The sequence below is a fragment of the Chiroxiphia lanceolata genome, chromosome 2, assembly GCF_009829145.1.
Source record: "Chiroxiphia lanceolata isolate bChiLan1 chromosome 2, bChiLan1.pri, whole genome shotgun sequence".
In the NCBI taxonomy this organism is placed as follows: Eukaryota; Metazoa; Chordata; class Aves; order Passeriformes; family Pipridae; genus Chiroxiphia; species Chiroxiphia lanceolata.
This window is the reverse complement of record NC_045638.1, coordinates 68,932,777-68,948,369: the sequence shown is the minus strand read 5'-3', so window position 1 is coordinate 68,948,369 and position 15,593 is coordinate 68,932,777. Positions and strand designations below refer to the sequence as shown.

At 35.8% G+C, this 15,593-nt stretch overlaps 1 protein-coding gene across 4 annotated transcripts in view; it reads left to right on the top strand.

The window, feature by feature from the left end:
• NBEA (neurobeachin) overlaps nt 1–15,593 on the top strand; it is a 477,681-nt gene that overhangs the window by 448,788 nt on the left and 13,300 nt on the right. For 3 of the 4 annotated variants that reach the window (XM_032678783.1, XM_032678782.1, XM_032678780.1), the window contains 5 exons: nt 2,408–2,497; nt 4,001–4,193; nt 7,195–7,266; nt 9,746–9,901; nt 10,835–11,005. In XM_032678783.1, coding sequence (XP_032534674.1) covers nt 2,408–2,497; nt 4,001–4,193; nt 7,195–7,266; nt 9,746–9,901; nt 10,835–11,005 — 682 coding nt within the window. The remainder of the gene's footprint in view (nt 1–2,407; nt 2,498–4,000; nt 4,194–7,194; nt 7,267–9,745; nt 9,902–10,834; nt 11,006–15,593) is intronic. The other variant, XM_032678781.1, reaches the window with a different exon arrangement.

Genomic DNA, 15,593 nt, shown 5'->3' with positions numbered 1-15,593 from the left:
TTGCAGAAGGACTTGACATTAACTTAAATGTTCTAAAATTATGGAAGCGTAGAGTATGTGAGTGCAGCACATCTTCAGCTGTAAAATAACACTTGCTTTTGACAGTTATATTTTAAGTGTCCATTCCTCATAATCTGAAAAAAACAGGAGAGCTTGTTATTGTAGCCTGCTTCTCTTTCTTCTCCTTATTGCTACCATAAATCTACCTGAACTGAGAGGGAAAGCCAGAAAAGTTTATTTGCTGGAGAATTTACAGCCAAACAATCAGAATTTGCTAAGACTGGACAACATGAAAGTTAATGTGTAAATTAAAACTGGACTGCATGGAAAAAAAATTTAATAATTCATTTCAATGCTTCTGCGGGAGAACATAAGTATCATTTGAGGGATTGCTATAAAGGGTGAGAGAGGGAAATCTGATTTTTTTTCAGTATTGCTGCCAAATACAATTCACACTCTTATTTCAACATGGAATTCTTTCAAAAATTAAAATTAAATTAACCTTGATAATTATTTGGAAAAAAATAGAAAAATGGAGGTTAATTTTCTGAAAATATAATTGTCAGAAATATGTGGAAGTATATATCACACAGTGCCTGATATAGTTAATATTAGTATTTGTGATTTTGAAAAAGAAATTCTCAAACAAGTGTAATTCCTTTCCCTTCTTCTCACCAGGCAAATCAGTTCTAGAGTACTGAATGTAATAGAAAATTCTACCATTATGTGACTTTTATACTCCTGTATAAAAAATGTCTACATGAGTAAAGTATCTCTTTACACAGTGTGTAAAGAGATACTATTATGGAAACGTACACACATATACACATATGCCCACACAAATGCTTTGGTTTTGTATAAAATTCATCTATGCTTTTAAATTAATTCATCATTAAATGATGTTAATAAAACCTGAGATGCTCACCAGATCCTAAGAAACACTCTGTGCCCTGGAGGCTGCAAGTTCACTCTGAATTAGTCAACAAACAAGAAATCATCTGTACTGGGATAATTACAGCCAAATGTGCTAGGGCTACAATCCATTGAAAGTCCTTCAGCCACTTGACTGGACTTTGCAATAAGTTTCTTTTTCAGCAAACGTTTGTTTGTGGTATTCCATTATATACCTGTCAATCTAGGGCATTAAGAGTGGTGGACATCAGTGACCTGTTAGGAAATCTCTCTGTAACATCTGTTCTTATGTCTATGCTGTGAAGCAGAGGGGAAGCGCAGATTGGCATGTAGAAATGACAAAATATGTACATTAAAAGGATTCTTCTGTATCATGAAGTATTCATTGTGCTTCTTACCAATTTATATCTGAAAGAAATAACAGAGTTTACCAAGATAGTAATGTTTTTGGTGGTTTATCATGTTACTTCTGTGTAGCCAATGAAAAATTCATGAAGCTCACAAGAAAAATATTAAGGGTCAGTAGTTCATGGTACAGTATATAGAGGTACATAATGCACGGTGCATTTTAAAATCTGCCAGTTTAGTTTTTTATGAATGCTTTATTCTCAATTTTACAAGGTCAAATAAAATAGTACCTATCTGAAAGATAAGGAGTATTCTTTAACAGTATTGATTCTACAATTAGCAATCTTTTACCACAGTTTTTAAGAATATATCTTAAATATATTTTTGTTTGAATGAACTATTTGAGTAGCAGAAGCATTTCAGTATGTGAGCTGTATTCTACCTATGGAACTAGTCAAGATTTATTCTGAAAGCAGAATTAAGTCTTAAAGAATGTGTTGAAATTGCTAAGTTTTCATTTCAAACCTGTGAAGCCTGAAAGCCCATGAAAAATGCAATAAAATTAAGGATGAAATAAACATTCAGTGAATGTATGCAAATTGGAAAGACTTCTATGTTAGTCTTAATGTACCTGACAAGATTTGTATCTGGCATTTTTTTGTTTTCATCTACTAAGGTTGTTGAAATAGTAAGTATTTTATTTTATTTTATACATAAATTTTCTTTCTCAGTTTTCTTTTCTTTTCCCCCATTTAAGATTCCAGAGGCTTATTTTATTAGAGATCCTCATACTTTCCTCCTTACAAAGGACTTTATTAAGGTATATATGTTGTTTTTAGTGCAAAAAAAAAAAGCTCTCTCAAGACCTGAACTGCATGTCCTCACAGGTTAACATTTTCACATATAATGCCATTTACTGGAAATGAGAATGGTTAGTTGGTTAACTGAAGCATGCTGAAAGGAGAAGCAAAGCTTGTCTACAAAATACTAACACTTGGATGAGTCTGCAGCCTGGGAGGAGAGCACCGGGTGAATTTTCTGGACTTTTTTCATGGCTGACTTGGGATATGCCTGCATTGTCACACAGTGTGTTGACCTCTCTCCTTGATGCATATTACTCATGACAGTCCCTCTCCCTTGCCCGCAGGCCATGGAGGCGCAGATACAGAACTTTGGACAGACGCCATCGCAGTTGCTCATTGAGCCCCATCCACCTCGGAGCTCTGCCATGCACCTGGTGAGACATGACTGCTGGCTGGGAATGCATTCCCTTTGAACCGTAGGATCCCTTGTAGGTCATAAAGTACTCATTAAAGCAACACTTTTAATGCCATCCATTGCCCATGCAGCCATACTTCTAGTAGCAACAGCTCAGAGTGCTCTAGCAGAGCAAGGTGGAGGTGTGACTAGCTTCAGCTTCCTATAGTCCTGGCTTTTCCTTTCTAATATTGTATAAGAAGGCCCTATCTTAAAGCATATACACTTGATAAATACATATTTGGATTCTTGTTTCTGCAAGTGGTAGGAATGACCGCAGGCTTTCCTTAGAGTGAGCATGTTGTTTTGTTTTAAAGGATGCATTGTTAAGGGCTGATTTATGAACAATGTATGCTTGAAAAAAACGAAGTATTGGAGTTCAAATAAATCATGCTGGACCCCTCCCACCCATTCCCCCAGGAGAATGCAATGTATATTCTGAATTTAAATTTGAACTCCAAAATTCATTCCCATCACATTCTTCTCTGTACTTCTTGCAAAGAATTGTATCCAATAGCCAGACTGAACAAGACAGATCCCTGTGCCCCTAAATGCCTTTGATAAAATGCTTAGAGCTAGATATTTCTTTTGAGCTTTGTGAATCAACACTAATACATGCAGTAGTTTCAATCGTTTTATCTATCTACAAAAAAATTGCTCTATCTAATTGTACACTACAAAAGTAGGAATTGATCTGGAAGTGTTGTGTTATTTTAAGTAATATGTAGAAGTCAAACATACATAATATTTATTTTATATTCTTAAGATATGGATAATATATTTTTAATAATAATGCAAAGTGATAAGCAGCAAAGAATATTTGAACTTCTATTCTTTTTGTTATAACAGTGATTGAAAAAAAAATCATAAAAACCTGTACTCAGTAACTATCGTTGTCCATGTACAAACAATTGTGTCATTTGTACAATAATGAAAAAGGCTTACATTATTATAACCTTATTAGGTTACAGACTCCCTAATAAGCATATGCTTTACATAGAATTAAACTGTCTATGTTTGGAAGTGCTGTATTTCATAGAAGGAATTCATTAAGAAAAATTAAATATCTGTGAGTCTCTGAGTCCCTCTTAAAATTTCTTTTTTTAACTCTTGTTGTTTAGAGAATTAATATTTATTATGTATTAATTGATTAACTGATTACCACATATCTCTCTTTTATGAATATTAACTGCTGAATAATTTTACATTTTACTGTATACTAATTAATGCTAGTGGTCATTTTGTGCCTTGTAATGATAACCCTTACCGTACCTATTCTCTACTTATCCTCGTGTAATGTTCCAACAATAGCTTCTGATCTTGCTCTCCTCCATCAGTAGAGTAGATGTGCAGGTAGTGTTGTTTTCCCTGTATGTGCACATACTTGCCTGCTCTTTTTTAACCTCATTTTCCCTCGGACCTCCTCACTAATTGTGTTATCCCTTCTGTTTTCTTCTGCTCTCTTCTCCTTTCTACTCAACAGTGTTTCCTTCCACAGAGCCCCCTCATGTTTAAAGATCAGATGCAGCAGGATGTCATAATGGTGCTGAAGTTCCCCTCAAATTCCCCTGTCACACACGTGGCAGCCAACACACTGCCCCACCTGACCATTCCTGCCGTGGTGACCGTCACTTGCAGCAGGCTGTTTGCAGTCAATCGGTGGCACAACACAGTAGGTAGGTCCTTACGGGCACCTTTCATTCAAATTTGAAGACACCTGAACAATTCAGCTTTAATTTTGAGCTCAATTTAGCTCACTCACCTGCCTGTGCACAAAAATTTACTGTTTCTTCTGGTTTGTGTCAAATAATCAAAGCTTCTGTTTTCTCTGGTGTCATTCCTAGAAACACTCTCCCTAACAGCAGCATATCACCATGGCAGCCAATCGATTTGTGATTACTTCAGGATCAGTCTTTGATACAACGCTTTTCAGGAGAGTGGTGCTGTTCTTGACACAGCCAATATTAATATGTCCCAGGTTTCAGGGAGCTTACATCCCTGTCTGCTGCTTGAGAGAGATTTCATGTCTGTTCAGAAGCTTGTAATATGCCATCCCCTGGGTCACTGTTAGATTTTCTGGGACCCTAAGCAAGCCAAAGCAGGCAGACGCTGAACTATTCTGAAGAGAAGTTTCCTCATTCCCTCCCCAAAGGTCATTGAAAAATTCCCTTCCAGCCCCTCTGCTAACCTCTCCATATTGCCACTAGGACTGTCCATGTCACCTGGACATGTAGGTGCTGAGATTGTCCCAGGCATGGCTAAGTAGGTGGTTGGGCCATGAGGTACGGTCACAAGACTTAAAAATAGGTTTCATTTTCTAAGGTAGCCTCCTGCTGTGATAGCCCTTATGCTGCAATATCTGGAAACTTTTGAGTTTCTTCCCACCTAAGAAAAAGAAGAAGGTACCTGGTATTTGAGAATGTAACTCAATATCTGGCTCAGGAGCTTTGTAGAGACCAAGCAAAAAAGGAAAATTTCTCCACCCTGTAGGCACAGGAGAAGACCCTGGACAGAAATAGGTCATACTGCTGAGAGATTTGTGGTATTTAAGTTAGATGTCTACCTCCAGTATAGGGATCCTAGATTTCACTGACTTACCTGTAAACCTCTCTTAGGTGAATAATTCAAATCAGGTATCCCATCTCTTGTGCACAAAGCTGGAGAAAGACTGTTGTTACATGCAATAATTAGAGGAAGGAAAAGGAGTTCCATTGTAAGCATACTGTAGAGGAACTATCAGAGCAAGTAAAGTCAGTATCACTCTGAATTCTTGAATAGCAATAAAAAGTTTAATATCACTCTTATTCCAAACATCTGAATAATGTTGGCATGAATATTAAATTTTGCATGTGTTCAGAAAGTACCTGTTCTCTGTTTACAAAGTCTTCATGGTGGTTTAGAGAATACAACAGGAACAGAACAGAATATCTGATTGCCTTTCACAAATCCATACATTTATGATACTCATGTGTTACATGTAAAAATGATTTTACCATTTCTTTAAAACAAAAGGGAAAAATTTAGAGGGGAAAAAACCAAATAAAACATTTTTTAAAAAATATTTTATTACTGTATCCTCAATGGAAGACTCAAATGTCAGGAATGATTCCGAGGTGCAGAAATTGTGCCATGTTATTTTAATGCTCTTTTGACTAGCATTAATTGGCTAACTCCTAATTATTTGCCTTCAATTTTTCAGGGATACTGCCCCTGAAAAGTCCAAGTACTCTATACACCGTTCATGTCTCCTCTGTTTGAGGAAGCTTATTTAGTACTGGAGTAGCCCTTTCTCATCCAGACTGTCAAGTGAGGGGAAGCCAAAATTCCTACCCATACCCTACTGTGAAGGAGTCAAGGTCATTAATATTGCAGTATGCTGGAGTACAAGGGTCTCCTTAACAACTTGCATTTGAAGTCATTTAGTTTAGCTGAAGTTGTGTTGATCTTTAGGGTACATGTGATTGTAAGATTTTAGTTTTTCATCCATACTCTTGTAAAACATAAGTCGTGTTGCAAACATGAAGAATTCATGGCATGAACCAACTATAAATTAAATTTCACAGCAGTTGTAAACCTTTGGTTTAAATTGCAAAGAAAATAATAGTATATGTTATAACCGGAAGAGACAGGAAAATGACACTATTTAGAGAATCAAAACTCATTGTAATGATTTTTCTTTACTTTTACATCATGCCTGGCAATGTCTTTTATTTTGCAAGAGGCTAATCCAGGACAGGGTATGAATTCCCTACTATTGCCATAATATTACTTTAATAACTCACAACTCCAGTGTAAATGATAGGTTTACTACAGAAATGTATACACAGACTACTCATTATAGAATGTATGTAGAGCTTTGGAGTTTATAAACAGCAGGAGACATTTACATAGTCATCTCATAATAGAAGTGAATTAATTTAATACCAGTAAAGATCTGTCCCAAACTGTTTTGATTTTGAAAGAAGAGACAGAAAGTAGGGAAGGAGAAGATCTCAGAGCAGTGTTTCAGAAGATGGCAGAGCTAGCTATAGACCAGGTTTTCTTTTACCTCTTCCAGTTGTCTATTGCAGTAGTAGAAAATGGAGTTTATTCTTCAGAAATCTGTATCTCCTATTATGGAGGATATTCTTGTGCGACATGGCAGTTCATAACAAAAATTGTTCTTTCAGTAATGACAATTTCACTTATTTTCTAGGGAAGGTGCTCAGAAGAGCTAAAGGAATGCTGTCTGTGCATGAGAGCAGATAACACTAAATATGCAGACACTGATGTACGTTTGAACATCTGAAAGACTATTCAGAATCTAACAAACAGGAATAATTGTGGCAAATTTACTGTAGCCTGCAGTGTTACAGCTAAAAATTCTACATAAATCCATGAAAAGGTCAAAAAATAATTCTCTGTTATACTATTTTAAATAAGTTATTTAATGAATGTTTGTGGCTGCAGAAATTGTGATGAATTTAGCACTCCTACATTTATAGTTACTAGTACATAACTGAAGAATTAACAAATGTATATTTGTGTAGCACAGAGGAAGGAATCTCAAAAGATTAATAGAAAAAATAGTAAGAAGTTACTTTTTTAAAATAGATAATAATCCAATAGTGAATCTTTAAGCCTAGAAAAATCGTATAAAAAGGTTTATGTATGCTTTATTCTTCCTTTCATGGGTAGGCCTTCGGGGAGCCCCAGGATATTCTTTGGATCAAGCCCATCATCTTCCAATTGAAATGGATCCATTGATTGGTATGTCAAGATGAAAATGTAGTGATATATTTGAAATTATGATTTTCAAGAATTATTGATTAAGCTATATTTGTATATTATGCTTCGTTTAACACAGAAAATAGGAAAATATTTATTCTTGTCAGTCCTGGAGAACTAAAAGCATTAGCTTTTATTAGCTTTTATTGATGCTGAATGAATTACATGAGTACTATTTGTTATTAACATCACCAGCAATTGGTATTTAAGAAACAACCAATTAAGTCAGTTACATTGTCAGCCTATATCTATAATGCTGTCTTATCAGGTCACATTAGTAAAATAAAATGTGAAGGTCTGGTGGAGTTCACATATTTTCTTTTCTTACAGTCAGAATTGTGTTTATCAGCGAAGATGTAGATCTATTTATTTTCATTCAATTTATGATTTGGATTGTTTTTGTTGGCATTACTAATTTAATAATGAAAAGACTGGATTTTAAACTGATGCATGATAGCGTTTTTAAAATCCAGAATTTTTGAGGAAGCCAATTATTTTGAGGAATAGCATCTGTTAAAACTCTTTGATTGTAGGACTCCTTAGTGGTCACAATTTCTCATTAAATGCAACTATTCAATTTGTGGTTATTTTGTTTCAGTAACTTGAAACAGAAATTGGGCATAGGGAAGGTTCTTAGAGGCAATTTTGTAGCATTGGTAAGGAAAAAATGCATTTTTAAACATCTCCGAAGGAAAAGCTCCTTTTTTGCCTGTGTCCATATTCACAGTTGAAAGATTTATATAGAAGTACCTCAGGAGAGTTAGCTTTCTCATTCTGTGGGCTTCATTTCATCATAAAATGCAATGGTTTTCTCTTCAGTTTTTTTCTCTCGAAAACTAGGGCACAGCTATTGCACCCACCTGTTCTGGAAATTTGAGTAATTTGTTATTCATTATTGATGGACATAGAGGGTCTGCTAATTTAAATCATGTTCTTAGAATGTATGTAAACACAATATCAACTTTTGCAAGCAATTTTAAAATATGATTTTTTTGTTGTCTCTTATTTCATCCAGTTGTGAGCAATTAAAGTAGAATAATAAAAAATAGGGGAAAAAATTCAGATTATTATCTGCTTTAAGTTGTGTTCCTGTGTTAGGAGAAATGTGCTTCTCAGAGTGACTTTTATCTCACCTGATTTCAGTTGACTGAAGTCAGTTGTCAAGATTCCCTCCATAGCTAGTGTAGAAAGACAAACTGTCCTCTGGAGCTGTCTAACACTTAGACAGCTGTTACAGGGTGAGAGGACTTTACATGTGAAATGATGTCTTCATCTCCAGTGAGACTGGAGGGAATGTAGGTAATTTACTTAGATTATATACTGAACTTTTAGAAAATTGATATTAAGTGAGATGGAACACACCTTTATTGTATTGCCATATCTTGTCTGCTGTGTCACAGGGAGTAAAGAGCACATTAGCTGGGGACTCCCAGTCCTTCTTAACAGCTCCATTTGGCGGTCGGGGTGGTGGAACTCTGCATAAACCATTCCTTCTCCCTTTGTCTGGGAGAATTTCCAGGTGTCATTGCCTCTTTTGAGATTACTGCCCAAGGCCTGGCTCTCTGCTTCAGGAGTAGGTGATAAGACCTACTTTTCCTGTATCAGAAAAACACATTAGGTTTGAAAGATTCATAGAATCATAGAATATACTGAATTGGAAGGGACTCATCAGGACCATCAAGTCCAACTCCTGGCCCTGCGCAGGATGCCCCAAGTATCACACCATGTGCCTGTGAATATTGTCCCAACACTTCTTGAATTCTGTAAGGCTTTGTGCTGTGATCGTTTCCCTGGGGAGCCTGTTCCAGTGCCCAACCACACTCTGGGTGAAAAAGTTTTTCTTGATATCTAACCTAAACCTCCCCTGACTCAAGTTCTCAAGACTCATGCCTTTTCCTCAAGTCCTGTCACTGGTCATGAGAGTGAAGAGATCACTACAATGAGGTTTCCCCTCATTCATTGGTTGAATCCTTATGTGTTTGATCTGATTAAGCATCTGGAGGTATGGAAGATACCAAGGTCACACAATACAAGCTGAGTTACTTTATGTAGAAGAGATACCAATCAGCAAGACTTGACTTTCTGCAGTATTGTTAGTGCTGACTTAGTATTTTAAATGGACTTCCACCACTTTCTCCTAGTTCAGATTGGTTTGGGGGAGTACTTCAGCAGAGCACCTAAATTATTACCACCTACTATGCAGCACTTCAGGCAGTTTGTAAGAAATTGTCATCTCCTGTAAAATCTTTTCTCTTATTCAAAGCGAAACTAGAAATCTCACAATACTTTTGTGTTTCTGACACCCATATAGACAGCTCTAAATGTTCATATTCAAAATGCTTACTCAACAACAAATTCACAGTTCATTGAAAGTTAAATGTATTCATTTTCTCCTGTAAGTGCATGACAGGAAGGTGTTGAAATGACTTACTTGTAAAATGTGTTTTGCATTTTGTTACAGCCAATAACTCTGGTGTGAACAAACGGCAGATCACAGACCTTGTGGATCAGAGCATCCAGATCAATGCGCATTGCTTCGTGGTCACAGCAGATAACCGCTACATTCTTATCTGTGGTTTCTGGGACAAGAGCTTTCGAGTTTATTCTACAGAAACAGGTGACCCTAAATACAGCTGTCTGTTTCTTTGTAGGTCACCAAGTGGACAGAGACTATTATCTTAATAGTGCCATATCTAATGCCTGTGCTTACTTCTCAATAAATGTTAAAGGGCGGTTTATAAAATACTTCGTTATTGTTTGAACATAATAGCTTTAAGATGGTTTTCTAATGGAAGATAAAGGATGTAAAAGGAAATAGACAGGGATACAGTTTTATTAGTGGTAACTTTTGAAAACCATAGTTATTTTCAGGAAATTGATCATATCAAAAGTATCAACCAATAATTTTATTACAAAATTTTTATGACTGTATTGTTTCTAGCTCTATTTATTTCATATAGTAGGGAATTAGGTTGCATAGCCTGCTACAGGAACTGATATTTTGTTCCTTTTTCTGATTACTTAGCCTAATATCATTCAGTATATTACTAAAAATATATTGCTAAAAACTAATTGCAATAATAGAAAGAAGGAGGTGATAATAACAGTAAACCTTAGTTTAACATTAACATAGAACAAATAGACAGTTTTAATATAATAATGTAGCACAATTCTGGAAAAGTTCATGTGCTGTCTTATGCATATCACTCATGAAATTCATAAATAGTGTTCTAATGCCAGTGCTTAAATACTGATGGAGCCATAACTCCACTTAATATTCTGTGACTGCAGCACTGACTTGATTTTCAGAGATAAGGGTTAGACTATCGATTGACACAGAGCACAGCCTTCAATAGGAACGAAAAAAAAGAGGAAAAAAAGGTTTTATTTTTTTGATTTTTTAATCCTGTCATAGCATGTAGTGAACTCTAATTAAGGGACACGAGACAGGAGTTTCATTTGAAATGAATATTAAGTATATAGGTAATAACTTCTAAATGTTGGAAGTACCTTAAAAAAATGAATTTGTATGATTTTGCACTCCCACCAGGAAAATTAACTCAGATTGTGTTTGGCCACTGGGATGTCGTGACTTGCCTTGCCAGATCGGAGTCCTACATTGGGGGTGATTGCTACATTGTGTCTGGGTCTCGTGATGCTACATTGTTGCTTTGGTATTGGAGTGGCCGACATCACATTATAGGCGACAATCCAAATAGCAGTAAGTATCCTTTAAAAAAAACACCTTCCTGAGAGGTCTTCTGTCACACCTATCCATTTTAACATTCCTTCTGTCAGCTTCAGAAGTGATTAACAAATATATCGATTACTTCACTTATAGATTGAAAGTTGGTATAAGAAGAGCACCACATGCTAAGAAATTCATTGATTACTAGCCAAAAAAATGTTTAAACACTCTGTGTGTGGTAACAGATAATAGGATGGGAGTGTAGTTCTTAAATTTGTATCACTTATAGCATCATGTCATCATAAACTAGAACAAGATGGTTATGGCCTTTAAGTGACAGGATGTATATCACTATATTTTGACTTTCCTTCTCCTAGAAATAATTTTTGGCATTTTACCTTACTCCCTTTGTGCTACAGCATGCTGTATCAGCTGCTTGTCTTTTCAAAAAAGGAATGTTTCACATGACATGGAATTAAATGAAACTCTCTTGGGAAAGGTCTTTCTACAACAAGCAAACCTTTGGAGAATCAATATGACTGAATAAAAATAGAAAAAGATAAAATGTCAGGAAGAGTTTACATTTCATTTGCATGGAATTATCAGTGCTTGGCAGAGTGAAGGGGACATGATAATAATAATTAGTATTAATTTATATAAAAGGGCACTTAAAGCACTCTAATTTAAAGGTCCCTTCACCCAAGTCAGAGATATGACCAGAGCTAAAGACAAGAGGAACTTTTATCCATATACTAGAGCTGTTCTATACAACACTAAGTCCATTTCATCTAAAGCAGTTTCTGAATTCTGATGATTATTTTCAACACAAGGATTCTATCCTTGGAAAAAAATGTAAGAATCCATCACTATCAGTTTTGATCACTGATTCAAATACTGACTGGAGCAGTACTGTCAGTTACAGACATGTAAGTGAAAGTATTTCTTCAACTGAATGGCTGTTAGAAAAGTGTTTTATTTCAAAGTAAATATTTTGTTAATTTTTCAGCAGTAGACTTTTTATTGAGTTTTAATATTTTCCATTTGTCTGTAAGCAGAGCAAAGGGGAGACGGATATAAGCCTCGCTTTTTCACTAGATTTAATTTGCTTTTATAACAGAGGAAATGGAGGGGGGAAAACAAAATTGTATACTAGTTTTCAAGACTGAAGCATTCTCAACAATCCTTATGAAAATATGTCTGAAGTTTTACATAGTTAAAACCACTGAAGTACTAAAGAAATCTTTTCTAATATACCCTTCTATAGTTGCTGGAAGGAACTTTTCTTGTAGGAAAAATGAAAGTGAGATGTTCACTGTAGGTCAAATCCAATTACTTAAGATCTTTAGAATCAATTTCCAGAAAGATGTAGATGATAGTTGCAGGGGAAAAAAGGGGGATTGGTTTTTTAAAAGCTGTCATCTGGAGACACAGATAAGGTATTTTATACCACAGGCTTTAAGAAGGTGAAGAACTCGAAGAAAAATGTCAGGTATAGTACCTATCTGGATAGTACCTATCTGGATTAGATGCTTGACTTTATAATTATCTTTTAAGCTGAAAGATGGTTAATTATCAATTTCAGCTTCAATACATCCAATTACCGAAAGGAACTTTAGTTGTTTCAGAAAATCTTAAGGGGGAGAAAAAGCAAACCCCAGTCCTAAACAGTTTGTTTAGTTTACCATTTGTATAGAAAAATGTAGATACTATTTCATTTGAAAACATAGCAGTCACAATCACTTGTTGTGAAATACTCTGGAGCAAAAGATTGTCAGATTAAACTTCTTACAGATTCTGCTAAAGTTCCATGTTCCAGAATCTGATCTTTGCTAAACAACTTGTATGTCAACAATCTAACCTGTCAGACTTGGGTAGAGTCTTTTGCTGAAATACCTGTGCAGGTAGTACTCAGTGGGTGACCTCAGCTGTGTCTGTGGGAAAACCAGAAACAGCTCTGGTTTAAAGAGGAGAATTGAGAAAAAATTGCATCTTGGATAAGACTCTTACAAGTGGCTGCTTTAGCTCAGTAGTAAGCATGTAAGCTTCATTTTATAATTTTAAAACAATTGTTCCAAGCAATGCATTTATTAAGTTATCACTTTTAATCTACAGTAAGTATAAAAAATGAATTTCTGGTTTAGTTTGCACTTGTCATTGAAGTTTTACCAGATTTTAGATACAATGTTTTCCACAGAGTAGCTTTCAAAAATAGCTTGTAAAAAACCTTCGATGAGTTTGTCCAGACAGTGGGAGACTAAGTTCTTGACCACTAGAGACTGATCCTCATTCCCATATTCACAAGCATATGCTATCAGCTATAAATTAATGTGGGAGAGGACCCTGTGAACCTCCAGCTTTAGTAGAAAGCAAAATTCTTTTCTATGGTCTTGTTTATGGATCTTACATGACATGATGATTGCATATAACTAGAGATAAATCAAGAAATCGGGAGCCCAAACTGCATACTTTCAACAGCAGCATATAGGGCACATCCTATTTTTACTGTCTCTGGTCTAACAAACTAGTTTCATGGCCATGCCATTCCTAAGTAGAGGTGATAGAAAAAGGTCCTAGACTAGACTAAAAAGACTAGACTAAAACGCTGGTGTTTGGGGAATGCTCCTGGAAAGAGAGAGATGTGGCATGATTTTCTGTAGGCTGAAGGGCAGTTGAATGCAGGGGTTTACATATGATTGAACCTCCCTTGATTTCTTTATCCTTGCTTAGTTAAGTACTACCTTTGGGAAAAACACTGAAGTGAATGAAACTTAGTCCTCTTGCCAGGGTCAGATATCTACTTTCTAAGCCAAAATTGCTGATCTGAACTGGCTAATCTGAATCTGCGCTTTATTAAGTTGATGACCACATTATATAAATCTGCTGCAGTTGAGCGAACAGTGAAATGTGCCTGTTTTCTCTTAGTAAGGCGCAGCACATAAAAAGGACATAGTTTGCATATTTTAATTCTTTGAAATGATATGGGAAATGTAAATCTTTGCAGTTCTTAGAGATTGAAGAGAAAAATTATTGTGATAGATTTTGACAATTAGTGGTTTGATTTTTTTTCTCTTACGATATATAGGGATCTGCTTTAAGTGAGTGCTAATTTGTATACAAATTTCTTCTCACATAGCAACTGTACTAGTCACCACAAAAAGGAGCAAAGAGAGTATATGATATGCCCTGGAGTTCAACATGTATCATTATAGTTGTTTTATTTTTATATTTTATGATTACTTTATTGAATGTCTGTCTCAAACAAGTGACTTTGAAAATGAGAATTATCTCAGAGTCTTTGAACAGGTATACCAAAGTGGATGATAGAATTTCAGAAAAGTGAGGGACAGATGCTTTCATCTGAAACAGACACAAATTCAGAAACTAATTTGGAAGTGATAAAAATTAATTTGCACACTTTAATTGGAATCAGACTCCTGCATGAAAGAAAGGAAGGGTAGGCAGCTTGTGCTAAAGGCTGATTGAATTTTTTGTCAGGTAAGTATGTTGGACTTGGCCACTTATCCTCTTGAGCCTCTCCATGCAATATATTACATTCACCCTCTGACTGGTGTTCTTTAAAAGGATCAATGCTATTCCTGTTTTTTCCCTAGAGCCTGAAATTTCATTGATCTTGGGACTTGACATTTCTTATTACCTATTGTAGCTTCCAAGATGATGGCCACAAGAGGTGTGAGAGTTAACCCCCCTTTTTCTGATGGGAACTGTGCTGACCATTGGAACATATTGTGTCTATCAGCCCTAACCTGGGTTTGTTTAGCATTGTAACATAATCTTTAAAGGTGCTAACAATTCATCCTGTTCTAGTGAGTGTATTCTGCATACATCTAAAAGGAAGGGTAAGCATTACCATAAAAGATCTCTGTCAAGTTAACCTGCATTTTTTTTAAGTCTGTCATGAAGTATAGCTTTTTTGTATTTGTTTTACTTAATACAATTTTGAAACAATTTAAAATTGTGAATATCAAGGGTTCTGCAACTTCATGTCTTGAAAGAATAGTTGTTCTGAAATCAGAACATTCACTTATTGTTATATATCCCTCTACATTTTAATATGCTCTAGCTTAACCTTGAAAGGGCAGTAGTTTAAAAGTAGCCACTGCCAAGTGGACCGGATGGCTGTCTGAAGGTCCTGCACAAGCACATGGGCACACGTACTTGAAGAGTTATTTTATTATGGCACTTGTACATTTGTACAATTTAAGTAATAATTTTTAAAATATAGTATCTTAGCACTGTTCTGGCAGAGTAGAAGCTCTCTGAAAACTAGTCTGTAGTTTTTACTGGCACTATCTCTACTCTGGTAGCCAAGACATTTCTCTCCTAGGACTGCTATGTAAAAGTAAATGAGCCAATAATCCACCTGAGCTAAGGCAGTTATCTCTAGTATTTTATCAACAGATATCTGTGCCCATGCTTTGCTGCATACTCTACAGGAACTGTACAGTGCAGGGTGGTTCAGCATCTTGCCGAAGTTCCCAAAGCTATTTAGTGGAAGTGATAGGAAGAGATGCTACAGATTCACACTCTTCTGTCCTCCACTATGTCTCTCCTTTTGGAGTCTGGGTTGGTGCAAGGTACCCGAAAGTCCCCTCACCTGGGT